Source organism: Solea senegalensis, unplaced genomic scaffold (assembly GCF_019176455.1).
Source record: "Solea senegalensis isolate Sse05_10M unplaced genomic scaffold, IFAPA_SoseM_1 scf7180000017637, whole genome shotgun sequence".
Taxonomy (NCBI): Eukaryota; Metazoa; Chordata; class Actinopteri; order Pleuronectiformes; family Soleidae; genus Solea; species Solea senegalensis.
Genome location: NW_025322472.1, coordinates 17,809 through 37,865, shown reverse-complemented (window position 1 = coordinate 37,865; position 20,057 = coordinate 17,809). Strand labels below are relative to the sequence as shown.

The window sequence follows — 20,057 nt, the reverse complement described above, 5'->3', positions numbered from 1 at the left end:
CTGTGATGTTATAGATTTAAGATGATGATTGCGTGATGGTGGCGTTGAACAGCTCGTCTGCTCACACATGTTTTCACACCTTCTTTCCATTTCACCTTTGACCTCTCCTCTCAACATTGTTGTTTCATGTATACTGTAGACGTGTGTGTTGATTATTAGTAACAAAGGGAAGGCTTCAAAGTTTGCACTCGGGCCCATAATTACTGCATTATGTCACTAATAGAAACATGGCCTCCACAAACAAGGCTTTTTGAAGGTCTCGGTCTCGTCTCGGAATCGACTGCATTTTTACTCCGTCTTGTCTCAGTCGCGGACGAAGCGGACTCGGGATTTTATTTCGAGACCAGTCGAGACTACAACTGTGGGGATATCAATAATATTGCCTGTGCATTTTAGGATGAACTTGTTAATATCATTACTGTGATTTTGTACATCGTATTGCTTCAGGTAAAACCAATAACTTGACTAATTTATCATTTGAAATTTTTGTCACCCCTCCCGCCGCCTTTCACACGCCCCCCCACAAATATCCATCCATCCCCATCTAGAATAAAATGTGCTTACCTGAACTACAAAGACTTTTTGTGCAGAAATACCTCCAAGAGAAAACACAGCACAACGTGTCAATTCTGCAAAGCGACGCTAACGGAGACGGCTGGGACCACGTCCAACTTTTACTGCCTCGGTCTTGGTCTTGTCTTGGTCTCAATACACTGTGGTCTTGGTCTTGTCTTGGTCTCCGTTTAGGTGGTCTTGACTACAACATTTCGCTATCGTACGATGTTACCCTGGTAAACCACGGGAAGCGTGATCGTGAATAGTACAGGTGGTATCGCAATTCAAATAAATCAAATAAATGTCAGTTTTCTTTCTTTTTTTATTAAACACCACATGTTTCTTTCATTCAGGGTTAGGGTTAAGGAACACGCAACACACATGTCAATGAAAGAAAAACAGTCAAGTACAGGAATGTGTTGCCCTGACAGAGTCATTTCCTCATTCTGCTGACAGACACTTATTCATTTGTTTTTGCATATTCACCACGGTTAAACACTCCTGCCTACAGTGCATGCACACACGCACACACACACACGCGCACACACACACACACACACACACACACAGCTCATGTCCAGCAGAACAGGCTACAGCTGCACATGCAGAACTAAGACTGAGGACAGACTGTAAATCACGGGCAAATCAAAAGTCTCTCACACAGACAGACAGACAGACAGACAGTTAGACATGCTGTACGTTTACGCCTCATTAAAGGGCACATTCTGTGGTTGAGGCGTGATCTGTGTTGTCACATGGTTTTAAGGCAGTTAGGATGAAGTGTTCACTGCACAGGTGATGGTGTCAGTCACAGACATCTTTAGTGCAAACTAAACACTGTCGGGACTTTCATTCATTTCATTTAATGGTTAGAGCAATGATGAAGATGATGATGATGATGAGGAGCCCTCAGTGTAAATTGATGTTAAAGGGGTAATTACATTTTTTTCGGTGTGGTTGTATGAGGTTCTGACATACTGTACTGTAGTCAGTGCTAGGATTATACATAATAATATATAATATAATATAATATAATATATATATGCGTCTGTATCTACAGATTATAACACAGATTATAATAATCTGAGACTACAGAGCGACTCCTTCTGCTGCTCTGCCGTCCTCACGTTGAGCCCGTCTGTAGTTGCTAATGTTAACCCATTCCTACCGATCAAACAGCAGCATTTAAAGGTCCAGTGTGTAAAACTTCAAATTATATTAATTTGGCAAAAATTGAAAAATAATCAAAGCTGTGTTTTTATATTTATATCAAACAGCTGATTGTTTAAATTGTTCACCGTCACCGCAGAATGAACCAGGTCAGCCCTCTGGTTTCTAACAATGGACAAACTATCTTTTTAGTTTTCTTTTGAGGCTTCAAAGGTTCTCAAACACACTGGAACGGTGAGCTGATGAACCTGGTTTTTGACCTCGGTGAACATGCAGGTTTGTGGCAGGAACACGCAGCTGTTAGCATAGCCACTAGCCAGGAATATGTATCTGTACTTTGTTTTTTACATCGATCAATGAAAGAGAGACTGCAGTAAAAGATGCACAACAACACAATCACAGACAGAACACTGGAAATGGGAAAAGGTTCAGTGCAAGGTAAGAGTGTCTTATTGCCCAGTGCAAATAAACTGGAACTGCCCCTTTAATATCAGAATATTCTGCTGGATTTAAGAACAGAAGGTCGGACAGGGACACGGACAGGGACAGGGGCAGGGGCAGGGACACAGACACAGGACAGGGACAGACACAGACACAGACACGGACAGGGCGGGGCAGGGGACCACACACAGACCAGGGACACAGACATGGGACAGGGACACAGCAGGGGCAGGGCAGGGACAGGGACACAGACACAGACGGACGGACAGGGACAGGGACACAGCTCGTCATACAACCACACACAGACATTCATGTTTACATCACAGATGACTGTTCCTGCACTGAGCTCACCACGATTTCAAAGTAAAGCCTAAAGATAAGTGAGGGCTTTGTCAGTGGTTACACACTACGACATGCAGGACTTAAAGTTATACAGATAACTTTGGGTTTAACCTTGGGTTTTGTCACTTTTTATCAAGCTAAATCACCATGGTAACAGATGCTGAACCCCCACATGTTTATATCAGATCTTTTGTTTTAAATTGTGAGCTACGACTAGAAATGGAACGCATTTCAAGTTCATACGTTCATAAACAGATTAGAACCAGTCAACAGCTGAAATACTGACCAATTACATCACTGTTGACTGTAGAGAGAGAGAGAATGTTTCACTATCAACAAACAAAATCAGAGTTTATCACACTAACTAAATAAATAAATATATAAATAAACATCACACTAAGAACTGGAGAAACGGCATCTAAAGCTCATGAGTTTCTCTCATGATCTGCAGATTCACAGAGACGTCAGTGTTCTTAATGTTGAATGTTTGCTGCTGTCTCTGTTTTTCCAGATTACATACAGATTACATCCAGATTATATATCATCACGCTGGATGTGACGTGTGGACAAAAAACATGTGGCCACAAGAAACAGAAGTGATGGCTGCATGTATGACTCTGCATTATAATGCTTGGAGACCTATAACTCGTCATGTTATTGTTGGTGTTTTCCTACAGAAGTCAACCTGGTTTTCATCTGCACCAGTCGCACTGCAATAAATAAAGGTTTAGACTCACTTTACAAACCAAAACAAACTCATTTCCTACTGTTTTATATGTGGACGCTCACTTTGAAAACCCAGGGTTAAATAAACCAGTTAAATATCAAACATATCCTGAGTGTTTTGAAGTCACTTCATAGTTTGTTTTTCATCGTCCTGAACATCTCTGAACAAAGGCAGCTTCAACCAAACAAAACACAAACAGCAAATCAATAATAAACCCTCTGTCCTCACTGTAACAGCGTCTCCATCACAATGTGATGTTTCAGTGTGAATATATTGCATTAAGCTCTGAGTTGGATGTGTGTGTGTGTGTGTGTGTGTTGTTTAGCTGAGGAGCTCCAAGTATGTCACAGGTACTTTTCCTTTCTGATTTCCTCTTTCTCCGATCAGCCAGTCACAGTCCATCCCCGGCAGCGTGTAAACTGTGATCAGCTGAGAGACAGACAGAACACACGATGAACACCCGAGCGTTCACACGTCACAATACAAGTTTCATTCTTCCTGAAAAAGACTGAAATGTGACATTTGAACATGGACTAGAGAACAGAGATGAGTCAAGGGCGTGGTCAAAATCACCTGATCTGATGTCAGACAGGTCAAAGTGTCAAATATCACACGACCGAACGATTTTAAGAGTATGCAGTCAGTAAAGAGAGGAGGAATGTCATTGTTACTGTTGAACAGCTGTCATTGTGTCTCCTTGTTCTTTTGTCTAAATGTTTTATACAGTTTTGGCTGCGACCTTGACCAGGTCTCCCTTTCTAAAAGAGATTTCTAATCTCAATGGGACGTCTTAGTTAAATAAAGGTGAATAAATGAATAAATCTTTCACTGGGTAAGGTACGCGATATGATCCAGCCTGGGATCCGCACACTGTTTCTAACTGAAAACATGTAATAAAATATACACCTGCTGAAGTACACACATGGGAACATGATCAACATGATCTTTTTCCAGTTCTGTGTGGTAACAGGAGTGAGCAGACACAGGTCTACTGCTGCTCGCTTCACTAAGTTTATGTCACTAATATAAATCCAAAGGAAGGATTTCAAACACTGAAGTCAACGATCATATTTCCTCCATGGACTTTGGTGCAGAAAATATCTCCACATAAGTACGACCTGTGGCTGACAGTAGTGATCAAACAGTGATGAAACCTCACCTCGTCAGCTAGAAGGGAGAGCTCACTGGAGTCAGCCGCATCATAATCATAAAGGACTTTGGCTTTGCGGGTGCCTGTAGCTGGAGCCTGAACCTCCTCAATCTTCAGTGTATCTTTGTCCACAGGGCTGCTGATGTCTTCAGCTGCACCACCACCGCCACCACCGCCACCACCGCCACCAGCAGCAGCAGCAGCAGCAGCAGCCGCCGTGGAATGACTGGAGTTCAGTGCAAACGCATTGGGAAGCCTAAGGAAAGCAGGAAGGTTTGACGGTCAGAACACACAGTTCACTGACAGTGAAGGAAGAATAGTGTGGCAGCTGATGGTGATCAGATTAATAAAGAATGAAGCAAAAACAAGCATCATTATATACAACAGTCTTATCACAAGGACTTAGGTTTATTTCATATTGATCTTTTAATCTCTGCTCTTTAAGTATATAATATATGAGCTCATACATGGTTCATGTTTGAGAAACACCAGAAAACACCAGAAGTCACAGCAGACAGTGACACACGAGTCATACTCACACATCTTCATCTGAGCTGAGGGCATGGAATATGAAAAGGTCATCACAAAAGGAGAACCTGACTCAATATCCAAACCAGTAATACAGTAATTCCATCTTATTAGCACATTAATTAAGGTTAGACATTCACAAACTTGTAGAAGTTCATTTCGGAAGTGTCAGAAACATTTGAGTGACAGCTGAAAACTCATAACCTCCCACCTTCTTCTCACCTTTCCAGCTCTTTCTGGAGCTCTTGCATGTGGAAATGACACTGCTTATAGTAAGCAGCCTGAGCCTCAACAAACTCATGCAGGCAGCGCAGGTGGTTCACCTGCACGTCAACACAAACACAACAATCACAAGCTATGATTACTTATGTATATACATTCATCCAAGTACAACTGGAATATAAGTAAACGGGTGTTTAAATGTAAGCTAATTAGGTGAAAAAATCCTGGGACACTGACTGTCGAGCATCTCTGCATCGTTGGCTGACGGCCTAACAGAACTAGACCATGACATACAGACAACTGGAACACACTACAGCCTAAATGACAACTAGTAACTACAGCAGGAGAAATGAGGATGACGACAGGAGACGAGCTGGAACTCACTCCACATGTGCTACAGTCTCCACATGTTGACAATTCAAATGATAAGTTTTGACAGATGCACGACATGATTACGAGCACATTCACACATTGTGAGAAGTGACAGTGTTGACTCAGTTGTGTGAGACATACGTGTGTGCTGCTAATGCCCTCCAGAAGCAGCTGTGTGACTTCTGCCTGACGGTCAAACTCTGTTTGTGCCACTCGGAGTTCATGTTCAGCCTGAAACCACAAAAATAAAGTTACAAACATGAAGTGAGCACAGACCGCTCTGATCACTCTTTTATGATTGTTTAGTCTAACTTCCTCTTCCTCTCAGTTTATCCTTCTGTACTGTACTCACGTTAAGTTTATGTTAAAATTGTACATTTTATCAGCGTACGTGTCGGATGTCAATCAAAGGGTGCAGGTTTGCGTGTCATGTGCTCCCATGTGTCCGCCCCTAAACTGTCAAAAGTCAGCTTGACTCACCCACGCAGATTTCAGCTCCGCCTTCGTAGCTGAAGCTTGTGCGTGAGTGTTGGCGGACTCTCTCTCTTACATGTTTATTTGACATGCTTTTATTGTGACGTGTGCGTGTTGTAGGGACAGTTTATCAGAAAGTTGAAGATGTAATGTTGCAGGTCTGGAAAAAGTTAGGTTCTGTGATATGTTTCAATCTCTGTGGAGTTACAGTAACAACTGTTATATACTTATTTAGTAGTACAGTGCCTTGATATGGTTCAACTCTCATACAGAGGCTGTACTCACTTTTTCCACTTCCTCTGTCCACAGCTGAGACCCAAAAAAGAAGAAAAACACAACTTAACACGAGGTCACTGGTGTGGCTTTACTTCTCACTGTCTGTGATAAGTGAAAGAACAGCACTGATTATTCTTGGTTTGTCTCCGGTCAGACGTGACAAACTCCCAACACTTACAAAGAGAAAGTGAAACTGGTATTATTTATTATAATAACAATAATCTTGAATTGTTATAATTGCTAAATGACATGCATATGATTCATTTTAAATCTTATCATAACTGAGCTGAGCTGTATCTGTATGTATATGGAATGAAGATTAGTGTTGTATCTATCCTGTATCTTCCTTTGACACATTGATAGGACACCAAACATACCTTTCAACTAGTGCTGGCCAACATATACATATACTAGATACATATATCGGGATAAAGCCTAAAAATATCCAGATATTATTTGAGCCATATCACCCAGCCTTAATAATAAAAGAAAATATTAATTTCAATTATATCGCGATACATTTCAAATGCTGTAAAAAAAGTTGTTGTTTTTTCCCATATTGCCCAGCCCTAGGGCCACACGGCGGGCACCTGGTAGCCCGCGAGCAGCCAACGAGGTGCCCGCGGGCTCATTTCACTTCACCTCACTTGTATGTATCCATATGATCACTGAGTAAAATGTCCTTGATATTGTTTATAAAAACTGTGATAATCATTAGGGGTAAGCACTGGAATTAATGTGTATGCAATTGAATGCATAATATTTATCATTTAAATGATATACTGCATAAAATGTTAATATGGTAGCCCTCCATATTATTCTCTAACCTTCAGGAAGCTCTCGGTCTCAAAAAGGTTGGTGACCCCTGCTCTAAATTGACCGTAGGAGTGAATGTGAGAGTGAATGGTTGTGTGTCTCTATCTGTGTGTGGCCCTGCGATGGACTGGCGAACTGTCCAGGGTGTACCCCGCCTATCGCCCGATGTAGCTGAGATTGGCACAGCACCCCCCGCGACCCTCTGGTGGAGGATAAAGCGGTTAGATGATGACTGACTGACTGACTGCCCAGCCCTACTTTGACTTGTGTATTTTATTTTATTTAATTTTTTTCATAGCCAATGATCTCAACTTAAAAACCATGTAAAGTTATTGTTTGGACCTTACCGCAGAGGCACTGGCAGACAGCACATAATTGCGGGGTCTGGTCTCCTGAAAATCTGGAGCCATCTGCACAGACAGGAGAATATTTAACATGTGCATCACTGTGGAAACCATGGAAACCAGCAAACACAAGGCAAAAAAAGAAAGCAAAGCAGAAATGAAAGCATGAACATGAGGAGTTCCTCACAGAAATCTGAATTCCTCAGTCTTTATATTATAGTGTCAGGAGCTAATTATTCAGTACTTTCATATAGATATACATCAAATGACACCAATATGGTCTCAATGCACTTACTGTACATGATGATGAGATGGGGCAACAGATGATTTCATTGTGCATTTCAATAACATTTTAAGATTCTTGTTTTTCACTAAAAATATTTCTGTGATCTGGAAATATTCATGTCTAACCCAGTAGCTGATGTGCAACAGTGTTCACAGCCACAGACATACTGTATACGACGTCTCTTCACAGCTGTTTTCATGAGAAGTGAAGATGTTGCATGTAGCAAGATGCATTTTATAATAATTAATAATCCTTTGTTTTATTTGTAAAACAAGAATTCTGACGCTAATGACCTTAAATATCTTGTTTATCTGACGTGCTTTTGTTGTGATGAGTCAGCGTTCTCTGAAGTGAAACCAGGGAAAGTTGATCAGATATATTCAGTCTATTCAGCTCTGAGGATCTGATTTTAAACCAGGAGCTTTCAGGAGCTTTTCCTGACCCTGATGTTTGATGTTCGTCATGTTTTAATGATTCCATTCATTCAAAATAAAGTTGTTTAGCGGCAGTTTCAGAGGGGAGGAGTTGGCTGTCAGAAGGACGTGACGCACTGAACTAGACACAGTGACAGTCCACACATCATTCAGTTCAACAGCAAAACAAAGGAAGCCTGAAGAAAAGCACAAGAGATTTTAAAGTGTGTTTGCACCTTTTGATGACGGGAGACAGAGGAAGGAACATTGTTTGTTGCACCTTTGTTTTGTAGAAGTGCAAATACACTTTCAAGTCAGTCTTAATACAATAAATGAAAGATATGGATTTGCCTTCATGCAAATGTCCTTATGGTCAACAATGATGTCTTTAAATGTGCGTTATAAAGTGGATTATAAATAAATGGATTGGATTAGGATTTGTATCCACACAAGAAAGGAAAATATTTGAATTTGATTACAGGCACAAAGCCTTTGATATTGTTCAACTAATCCACCTGTAATGTTCTAACGTATAATGTACTCGTCTGCTCTCAGCCCTGCTGCTGTAACAAGTGAGTTTCCCCAGTGTGGGATCAATAAAACCTAATCTAATCTAACCTTGACTGTTGATCAGTGTTTGTAAAGAATTCTTTCCTCACAACTTTTAAATCTCCTCAGCAGAGTTTGAGGAGGAGTTCTGCTAACTGTGGCCGTCGCGGCGCCACACCGCTCTCTTACTGTTGCATCCTGCTGCTTATCTTTGTCATCTTCCTCTTTGTGCGTTTGGTCTGTAACTTATTTGCGTTCTTCTTTCTGTGTTTGTTTACATTCTAATGTATATACATGTATCCACATCGTGTTTCCTGTTTCTGTGTGAATACAACGTTAGTCACACCTAAAGAATCTTAAAGCGAAGACTGGAACTGTTTTCAGTCTTTACTCCACAGTTGTAATTGAATGTTTCTCATGTTCTCAGAGGACGATTTCTCTACATTTGTTTTACATGGACATTGATGATCCATCACATCGATCTCTTCCTTGGCGACCTTGCTGTCACAGCAATCTTCTCCCTCTTCCCTACATCACCTCACTAATGTATTCACTGTCAAACAGTCTAAGTTCATAAGCAGAGAGCACTGCCTGTGTGCCGTGAATGATCTGCTGCTCTCTCACTTGGATATTATCGGGAGATTTGATGAAGGAGCTGGTAAAACAATGTCCAGAGACACGGGCGTTCTCAAGTCCAGTCCCTTTGGACAATCTGTAGACTTCAGTGCATGTCTGATCACAGCTGGAGTCACAGAGCAAACATTAGATGTTATAGTTCTTTCACTAGGAAATCAATTCAAAGCCAGTGAAATGGGAGGAATAAAAGTGACACGTGCATCATACTGAAAATCTGAAATCATGTCTTATCTATATATACATATATATATGTATATATATGTATATATATATATACATATATATATATATATATATATATATATATACATATATATATATATATATACATACATATACATATGTATATATCTTAATACTCACTTCCCCCTCGTACTGAAAAGGTAGTGAATACAGAGCCAGTTAGTCATGGTTAACGACACCAGCACTGCATTACAATGATGAGGAGGATTGAGAGGAAAGGAAGGTCTCACCGCAGCTTTAGCCTCGCTCATCTTGGCCCTCTTCAGACGAGCCTTACACGCATCCAGGTCCAGACGCAGATTCTCCAGAAGACGCCGTTCTTTCTGATCACGGAGGGACAGGAAACGATGTTCTCATCAGCGGACAACACTCCGATAGATCTCCATAACGGGTCATTAGATATTCATTCCAACTTTTTTTGGAAAAAGTAATGCATCTAATTTTGCTTTGTATGTTAGTAAAATGTTGACAGCAGTTTTCAGTCCTGATGCTCTGAAACAAAACATCTGAAAATATATCGTATCCTTTCACATTTACATCAGGAGATCCATGGAGACCACCATGTTTTTACAATAGACCACAATGGACAAACGAACTGAACGCTACATGGATTGTCCAACACAACTGGAAGGGAAGAGTGTTGTGAGGGTTATTGAGCTGCTGCCAATAACTGATTTTACACACTACACCTTTAACTGACCTGGAGTTTACTAACAAAACATGAGCTGGTTCATGTCCATCCTCACAGGTGAGAGCTAAGCTAACTTAAGTTTCTGGGCCTATTGTAATCAGCTGAGCTTCCATTTCTTATGTCTAATCATGGATTAATCATGGATTACTGTGGCAGAGACCATAATGAATGAGCTCCCTCATGTGACACAGAGATGTACTGCAGTACTTGCAGTACTAAAAAGCATACGGTGTATACTGTATATACTCTACAGCTGTCAACATGACACTTATGAAGAGATACAGTATAACACAGTAACGATTAGTAAAGTAGGCAACATAGATTCCTTATGAAATGAAAGAGTTAAAACACGTCTAAAACAAGAGGTGATACATCTTCAGCTTTGAAGTCCAGCTGACTACAAACAAAGGTTGAGACAATTCTGCAGATTTGTTTGTGTGGTGTTTCCAGACTCACTGAAATGGTCTTCCAGTCTCCTTCCAGGAAGTTCCTCAGGGGGGTGAGATAGCTGATGCTTGATGTCCGGATGAAATCCCTCTCTGCTGCTCCTAATCTTCTCTCACAGTCTCCCACTGTGATTAAAGTGCTCCCTGCACATTCATTCACACATTACACCCAGAATCAGCCAAACCTCCACTCTCTTCCCAGCTGAACACCCTGACCCTCAGGTAGTCATGGTTACAGTCTAATGATTTGACATCAAGATTCGATCCAGTGATAAGTGACCAGATACTGATACCTAGTATCGCATCAGTAAAGCAACAGTTAGGTCGAGGTGGACGGAGTCAACATAAACTGATAATAAGTCAGAAGTCTTAATGATGCCACTGAGCTAACACTGCAACCTTTAACACAGGACCAGTGTTGTGAAGCTGCAGACACAGTGTTACTGAATGGTCAGTGACACATTTTTTATGTTGCACAATCGTCTCATCGCTTATTGCAGTAAGATGATAACCACACACACTTACCATATGGACTCCCCGCACCAAACTCCTCTGCTGCATCCTGCATATATTGACCGAGCAGCTCTCCATTGGTAATCCTGGACGGGGCCTTCCTGTCCAACTTTTCATAGAGAAACTCTTCAATTCTGGCACCTGCACACAACGTTCAAAGGCAAGAGTTTGTATTACTGTGTATAACCATGGTGAAAAATCAAGATCCAGTACTGGTGGTTATGATGTGACAAGAGAATAAAGTAGTATTCATTTAACCAGACCATGCCTAAGAAGACAGAAGAACACCATAGAATACACAGGGTTTTGTGTGTGTGTCCACAACTCCAATCAAGAGGACACGTCCCCACAAAGAGGCGGTCCTTTCTGCTGGTGAACTTGTCGCTGCATCCATTTCCATTTCCGTCCACATTGCTCGGCGCGTCGACTTGCTCGGCGTGTTAAAAATGTAAAAGAAAACTCCCAATTGCCTTCATTTATTCACGTTTTCTCGTCGTACGCTTCCCTGACAGTAGCGTCGTTCCCGAGACGCCACATGACCGCGCTTTGCTGTGCTCGTACACACCTGTGATGTCACTCAATACAGAAATGTCTGTATTTTTTGTTGCAGTACCCGGACGTGGCCACCATGACAAAATTGTCTTCAAGGCAGAGTGGGCGGTGCTCTATCCAGTTCTTATAATACATCCATGGTTTGCACAGACAGACACAAGACACACACTGCAACACTAACAAGATGGTGTGTGTGTGTGTGTGTGTGTGTGTATTCCAGTATGACATGTGAGAGGAAATGTGAAGAGGACGAGTGGGAACTGTTGAAATGTGAGCAGCCAAACCCCAAAAGCTTCTGTTCTTTTTCCTTTCCTCTGTCCATCACAGTTTCAGAAAAGGTGAAACATGATGCTGTGGTTTTGTGTCCATGTTCCAAAATGAAATCTAATAACCTTTTACTCTACAGACAAAAAAGCACAGTGAACATTAGTATGTAAATGCTAAATGATCTGAAAACAACAAACAAAACAACCATAAACAATAATATAACTATAACTATAATAATTACTTCACTTAAATGATCATATTATATTACTTCATTAGTTTTAGCTCATCTCTGTGCTTGTTCCATAGTTTAACTCCCAATTTTCTATCATTAACAACTTGTGTTCATTTCATTTATTTTTAAGTAAAGACTAGAGAACTTCTGATCACAACTCTAAATAATATTTCTAACATTTTTAAAGAGAAGACCTTATAAAAATGCATTTGTAGGTTGAAGGTACCAAGTCTCATTGAAGATTGTAACCCAGCGTGTTCCTGTCTCTGAGAGCTTCACTTTCATTTGAAGCTAAATGCTGCAGGCTTTGTTTCATCAGTACTAAGAATATTCTCTTAAAAGCATTAACACTTCACTTAACACCTTTTCAGGGAGAATGCAAATGTTTTTTTTTAACATAAAAGTTCGACAAAAGTGCACACACACCCTTAGTCTACATTTGTTTCTTTAACAGTCTTGTTTACCTTCCAAATAGTGCATGTTCTACATGTAATGGTTACATAGAGCACACAGCCGACACGCCCCTTCACACCTGCCATTAAAATGTGTTTTCTGACGATTCCCATCTTCTTCTGCTCCTACACTGTCTTTGGTTTGCTAACTTTGTCCTTAAAATGTGTCTCACCTGGATGTAAAAACACTGTAATGTAGTAGAGAAGAAGAGCAGATCACTAATAGAGACAGCGAGCACATTAGGATTTCTTTAAATGTCATCGTATACATGATACGATGACATTTAAAGAGCTTCCCTTAGAGTGCACATATACAAACAACAAGCAACAGATTTCACATGGCTGCATGAGAGTCTCTACACGACGTCAAGTTAGTAACCCTAACCCTTCTCTCTCAGACTGACAGAAAACCCAGTTATCAAGCTTCACCTTCAAATCTGAGATGCAACAATTCTCTAAAGGTAGAAGAGCCCACACCCACCTATCAAGTACAGGTACTGTTCTCACACCTGACTGAACCGCACTGGACCGAACCCAAACACACCATGGAAACACAGCATAATATACAGTGGAATGGAACACAAACCTAAAAGACTCATGAACATTCAGCTGTTTCCGCCTTCATTAAGAGGACAGTAGTGAAGTGTAACACAGAAACCTGCACTGAACTGTTCATCACAGCTTTCCACAGCAGGGCACTCGAGAGGCACAATACTCACCAGTGTGATCAACTGTAGCATGGAGAATCAAAAAGTCACATGTTAGAGCTCCCCATTGCCCTGCATGACATCCCATAATACTCTGAGTGCTCTTTAATGCTAACAATGCGAGCTAACCTCTGGTTTTACTGCATGTTTCAGCCTTTCAACAACTGCTATTATGATCTTTATGTGTTTATGTTGAAGTTGAAATGAGACATTTGAGAATATCTTCATTTCTTTGGTTTGTAAACTTTTTTCTACATTTGCAGACATTTCATGAAGCAAACGATTCATGGAGAAAATAATCGACAGATGATGAAAATATTGGTTAGTTCCAGCTCGACATGGTGGTGGCAGTAGTGAGCAGAGCAGAGAAAAGACTGCAGGGAGTGAACAAGGATGTCGAGCAGGGGCCAAAAACATCACCACCACAAAAATATACACACAATTGGTGTGTATATTCATAATCATATAAAGATTACACAGACAACACTGTGTCGTTTGGACAATGCATAATTAATGTCTTATACACTAAACCACTGTTATTGAAGTGGATGTAAATGAATACATTTGTAAAATACACCAAATATGATATTGATTAAAATGGAATCAACAAAGTTATATTTATAAAAGTCTCTTAAAGCCTAAGTATTTTTGTTATAGCAGAGTTATTTGACCATATTTATAGGCAAGTTTGTTCTTTCTAAATACCCTTGATTTAACATTAAAAAGCCAAAGAAATGAAGAAAGAAAGGTAATAAGTGTATTTTAAACATGTAATACAGATCATTACATGCTTAGTGTCCAGAGAAACAACCTGTGTGCAGCTTTCTATGTCATATATGTGGATATAGCCTAAAACATATTTAGATATCATTTATACGCCATATTGCCCAGTCAAATATTGGCTTTGCAAATATTTCATGAATGTAGTACATATTCAAAAAGTATTCACAACACTTTTGTATAGTTGTGTGAATCAACTGTAACTTTCACTAAACATGGAGACTTGTGAATTATACGACAATGTTAAGTATGCCAAGAAAATCCAAATGCATAAAATACTACAGCCATGAATATGGTCAGTGACTGTAGCACAGGAGTGAGACATGAAGGAATGTCTGTCTGTCTGCCTGTCTGCCTGCCTGTCTGCCTGCCTTGTTAGGTGAGTTTGTGTCACTGAGGTGAATCAGACACCGCAGTCACATAATAACACGTCTGATCTCACTGATGGAGGCAGCAGTGGATCAACAACTCCTGTGAGCTGTGATGTTTTAATTTGCTGATTTTCCTCTTTGGACTTTGGTGTGGTAGAGAAAGCCGTTTTAAAAGCAACACAAATGTCCCTTTCCTGACAGAAGGGGCATTTATTTCATTAGGTTAACTCTCTGAGAACCAGCCACAGAGAAAACACAGGTTCTAAAACTAATACTAGTACGAATACTGCGTTGTCTGATTTGGTAACAGATGAAACACATAATTACTACAGATATTATTTGAAGAACTTTAAAGCTCTAGTGTGTAACTTAAATATAAACAAATACAGGTGATACCACTGTCAAAGGAGTTCATACAATGCTGATGAAGCTCATCAGTCGCCCAGTGACATTCCCTTACTGCGCACAGGAAGTGATTGTTTCTCTCTCTCTCTCTCTCTAAAGTGCCCTGTGATTGGTCCAAATCTCCTGTGAGGAGACAGAAGTAGTAAAGAGTAGCAGAGTCTGAAGAAGTGCTGGACTCTATGACATCACAGCAAGCCTGCCGACTGTACCTAAAACAACCTGTGTGTGTGTGTGTGTGTGTGTGTGTGTGTGTCATACTGGGGTTGGGCTGCAGCAGGACTTCTGTCTGTCTGTAGATTTTCTCAGTCCAGAGTTTGGTGCAGTCTGCACGGCCCATCAGGTTTTCAAAATGAGCGTCCAGCTCGGTCTTCTCTGCCTGACCCAGCTTCTCCTCTGTGAACTGAGGCACAGACACACACAGACACACACTGTCACACATTCAGGTCTCTTAAATTCAGGTCTATTAAATCAATAATAAAAAGTAGAGGTCGTCCTGGTATTTTTTTTTCAGTGCTGATGTCATTCATTTATAAAAAATATTCTTACTTTTCTTTTTTTTCCTCCTCCATCTGATTAAATGTAACAGTTTAATAACAAATGGCATACAAAGTTGCTCAACCTGCAAACATTTATTACACATTAATGTCTCTCTCCAGTCTGCATTTTAAGAGTGTTTATACATTTAAGAAATAAATATTAAATACACAAACCAGGTCATCTTAAAAAAAGATGTAATGTCATGTTTCAATCATTTAGAGCTGCAACTATCCATTATTTATCATAATCGATTAGTATTAGTATCAGAAATCAGTGTTTACCAAGCCTCTGACCACAACACAAAATCATTCACAATGATTCCTCTGTTTTATGGAGCAAAGAAACCAGAAGAGAATCACATTTAAGAAGCTTAAAAATCTGAGAAGTTGCTTTAATGACAAAAAAACAACACTTAAACCAATGAATTGGTTATTAAAACAGTTGATGATTCATTTAGTAATCGATTCATCAATTCATTCTTGCAGTTCTACAGTCATTGCAAAATTATTTGGACTCACTTCAACAAATATTTGGTCAATAATGGAGTGAAATTCCTGAAACAAAACAAATATTATCTTTGCAAGCCTTGTGTATTTTGTAAAACTGGCTCAGAAAAACTATAAATGTATTCCATGGTAAATTCTTTAAGAGTTATGTGGACTATGACTTTATTCTACTTTATTCTACTCTATTTCTCTGTTTTTTACTTTCAGTAAAATATCATCGTAATTATATTTATTGCAATATCTTGTTATCTTATTTTCAAGAATGAACAGCTGGCCCACACTTGTCCAGGCTAGATGAGATTGACACTTGAAATGTTGTAATGAATTAAGATCACATAAAGCGTTGTTTATTATTATTATTATTATTATTATTTTAAGAAAGTTTGACATGCATCAAAAATTAAAACACTATTTATTATTAAATCTGCTTTTCTTGTGTGGAAAGTGTAATATTCATAATTGAAAACCCAAGAAGTGACTGGACTTCATTAAGGCACAAATAGTCTTTTTGCTTATTCTTCTTGTTTTGTTTGTTTGTTTGTTCTTTACATGTTCGTTGAAAATATAAAGTCCACAAACGCTGAATAAAGAAAAGGTGAAGACGTTAACTATTAACGCCTCCTCCGTACTTGTCGTCAGCAAACTGATGCTAATGAATGAAGCTAGTTACCATGCTAAGCTAGCTTGCTAGCTTGACAGCAAGCTAACGTTGTCGCCGTGTTATGTGACGGTGTCACGTGAGTCAGCAGTTACAGTGACAGCAGCGCAGCATTAACATGTGTATGAGTGTGAGTTGTGAGAGCGTGAACTCCGCACAGAGACACCGTGAGACACCGTGAGACACCGTGAGCGACGGTGAGACACCGGGAACCGCGGCGGCTGCGGAGGGACTGTACCTGCACGGCTCGTGAGAAGAACACTCCCGCACCACACGCTAGCTTCTTCACGTTGAATTCCATCGTGTGTGTGTGTGTGTGTGTGTGCTGCTGTAGCTGTCGTTAGCCTGACGGTTGATGTGACGTCCCTGTCTCCAAACACTATCATCACCCCCCGCACACACACACACACACACACGCCAAAACAACCACGTGACCACCACTGACGACGCCTCTTTACGTAAACAACAGCTGACACGATTCACGTTAAAGGTCCATTGTTGTAATGAGTGACTTTTGCTCTGTAGCCACAAAAGTTCCCTCTTTGAAAGACATTGTGACTATTGTTTGTTTTTAATGTTGAACACGATACATGATAACAGCAAATCTTAAACAAATGTTTCTAATAAAGAAAAGGTGCATACACACACACACACACACACAGGTTTGTGCAGCGCTCCTTGTGGGGACACTGCATTGACTTTCGTTCGTTTGGAAAATGAATGGTGCGCTCCATTTACAGTGGAAGTCAGAGCTGGGAGTGACGTCACCCTCACGTTAACCAAAAAAACCTGCACACGTCAGAATGAAAGAGTAGCTGCGTCTCCATCGTCCTCCACGTGCAGATTCATCTCAAAAGGAGGTCAGTTTAGATGTTTATTTATAAACCACGCAACATCACAACAGGATATACAGACTCAGTGAAGCCTGGAGACAAAGAAGAATTATACAGTTAAATTAATATAATAATTAATATAAAATATATAAAATAATAACAGCACAAAAATAAGCTGTAATTATGCTATATAAATAGAATGTTGATAATATTAACAGGGATTTACTGAGTCATTTCAACTCACTCTTCGTGGAACAGATTTTTGTTCTGAATAATTCATATTTGTGGATTGAAAACTTGAAAGAAGAAGAAGTTGAACTAGGTGATGGTTACATAAATAAAATAAAACATAAATATAGCAAAGAAGTGCCTGTGCTGTGTTTTAGTCACATGATCTTTAGCTTTGACAGAATGTTTCAATGTTATCACTGAAGACGACTTTAGACGTGGATGTCAATGACGTCACTTCAGACTCTCCTGTAGAGAGAAAGCTACAAAGAGATGAAGCTGAAGATGCTTTTCCTTCATTGACCGCTAACAGCTACAAACATGTGCTAAACAGCACGGATACAGATGGATGCACCAAATACTGAGTCATGCTTTTGAGACTGTGGCACAAATGGGCTTCCGTACATTTATATGCTAGTAATAGAAATACTTACTTTCTGACTGAGCACTAAGACAGGAAGTCACGTGGTGTACGGCTCACGTGCACTAGGGTATGAGAATAACCAACTTACATAGTCGTTAGAATCACTGACAAGTTATTTAAACGAGATTATTAACTTTGAACACACACAGAAAGCCCCGCGTTAACAGGGCATCAAAAAATTGAGTTATACTCTTATTGCTCCTCTCCACGGAAATCTTTAGTAAAAGGCGAAAGATTTTTACGATCTGAAGAGAAACAAGAGTGATCTACTGTTCACCTGTGACCGCGGACCACGCCATTCTCTGTCACACCTTCTTCACTTACGGTTCACTTTACGACACTTTACATCAAACATTGTTTTTCCATTCACGACACGACAATATTCACTCTTTAATAACAACAAGTCACAACGACACGTTTCATAAACACATGCACACGTTTAGCAACACACCGCCACGTCAGCGCTATGCATTGTGGGATATGTGCAACCTTGACCACGCCCCTTTTCGTCCAAACTCACTTCTATGACAATAAGCGACAATGATGTTGTTACTTTTAAACGAGAGACTTCAATGTTTAGATGTAACCACACTCTCGTAGCAACAAACATTCACAAACACTAAATCAAGTCAAGAAACAAACACCGTTTACAAACGTTCTCTCAGAGCTAGACATGATGATGAGGAGGAGGAGGAGGAGGAGGATGAAGAAGAAAAAGCTTTAATTACTATCATTTATACAACATCCATGCAGAAAAACATGAACACAACCAGCTGGCTACATATAAATATATAATATACATATGTATATATATATATATATATATATACAGTATATATAAAATATGTAACATATAATGTATTATAATAATTAATTAATAATTATTATAATTAATATAATATATAAATAGCTGGTTAAATGATGGAACATTACCTGCAATGAAAACTTTCACTCACGAGCAAAAATGTTTCAATATTCACACGAATATACTGAAGCCCATTTCTGCCAGTGTGATGGAAAAAAGATCCTGAAATTCATTATAATGACTTAGTATCTGAAAATAATGAGAGAACGTTTGTAAACGGTGTTTGTTTCTTGACTTGATTTAGTGTTTGTGAATGTTTGTTGCTACGAGAGTGTGGTTACATCTAAACATTGAAGTCTCTCGTTTAAAAGTAACAACATCATTGTCGCTTATTGTCATAGAAGTGAGTTTGGACGAAAAGGGGCGTGGTCAAGGTTGCACATATCCCACAATGCATAGCGCTGACGTGGCGGTGTGTTGCTAAACGTGTGCATGTGTTTATGAAACGTGTCGTTGTGACTTGTTGTTATTAAAGAGTGAATATTGTCGTGTCGTGAATGGAAAAACAATGTTTGATGTAAAGTGTCGTAAAGTGAACCGTAAGTGAAGAAGGTGTGACAGAGAATGGCGTGGTCCGCGGTCACAGGTGAACAGTAGATCACTCTTGTTTCTCTTCAGATCGTAAAAATCTTTCGCCTTTTACTAAAGATTTCCGTGGAGAGGAGCAATAAGAGTATAACTCAATTTTTTGATGCCCTGTTAACGCGGGGCTTTCTGTGTGTGTTCAAAGTTAATAATCTCATTTAAATAACTTGTCAGTGATTCTAACGACTATGTAAGTTGGTTATTCTCATACCCTAGTGCACGTGAGCCGTACACCACGTGACTTCCTGTCTTAGTGCTCAGTCAGAAAGTAAGTATTTCTATTACTAGCATATAAATGTACGGAAGCCCATTTGTGCCACAGTCTCAAAAGCATGACTCAGTATTTGGTGCATCCATCTGTATCCGTGCTGTTTAGCACATGTTTGTAGCTGTTAGCGGTCAATGAAGGAAAAGCATCTTCAGCTTCATCTCTTTGTAGCTTTCTCTCTACAGGAGAGTCT

The 20,057-nt window shown here is 39.8% G+C and overlaps 1 protein-coding gene and 2 non-coding genes across 4 annotated transcripts; 1 reads left to right on the top strand and 2 right to left on the bottom strand.

The window, feature by feature from the left end:
* Positions 1 to 2,438: 2,438 nt before the first annotated feature.
* LOC122764731 (endophilin-B2-like) lies at positions 2,439 to 17,102 on the bottom strand. 2 transcript variants are annotated; one of them, XM_044018652.1, is made up of 12 exons: positions 16,900 to 17,102; positions 15,219 to 15,360; positions 13,417 to 13,428; positions 11,207 to 11,335; positions 10,692 to 10,825; positions 9,775 to 9,867; positions 7,421 to 7,483; positions 6,267 to 6,290; positions 5,649 to 5,738; positions 5,136 to 5,236; positions 4,395 to 4,641; positions 2,439 to 3,664 (listed from the first exon to the last, which is right to left on the bottom strand). In XM_044018652.1, exons 1-12 carry the CDS (start codon positions 16,960 to 16,962, stop codon positions 3,557 to 3,559), a joined length of 1,206 nt encoding a protein of 401 aa, XP_043874587.1. In that variant the 5' UTR covers positions 16,963 to 17,102; the 3' UTR covers positions 2,439 to 3,556. The 2 variants fall into 2 exon arrangements, with proteins under 2 accessions (XP_043874587.1, XP_043874588.1); XM_044018653.1 differs by lacking the exon at positions 13,417 to 13,428 and having other exon boundaries at positions 16,900 to 17,101.
* Positions 17,103 to 18,297: 1,195 nt separating this feature from the next.
* Positions 18,298 to 18,411, bottom strand: LOC122764735. The gene has a single exon (XR_006359872.1). It is a non-coding gene; the product is annotated as a U5 spliceosomal RNA (small nuclear RNA).
* A 1,198-nt stretch (positions 18,412 to 19,609) lies between these two features.
* LOC122764734 lies at positions 19,610 to 19,723 on the top strand. Its single transcript, XR_006359871.1, has one exon. It is a non-coding gene; the product is annotated as a U5 spliceosomal RNA (small nuclear RNA).
* The last annotated feature ends 334 nt before the right edge of the window (positions 19,724 to 20,057 follow it).

Coding starts and splice junctions, on each gene's coding strand:
- LOC122764731 (XM_044018652.1), bottom strand. CDS start 16,962: ATGGAATTCAACGTGAAGAAGCTAGCGTGTGGTGCGGGAGTGTTCTTC. Junction 15,361..16,899: donor TCTTCTCACGAGCCGTGCAG/GTACAGTCCCTC, acceptor TCTGTGCCTCAG/TTCACAGAGGAGAAGCTGGG. Junction 3,665..4,394: donor TCTCCCTTCTAGCTGACGAG/GTGAGGTTTCAT, acceptor TCTGTCTCTCAG/CTGATCACAGTTTACACGCT.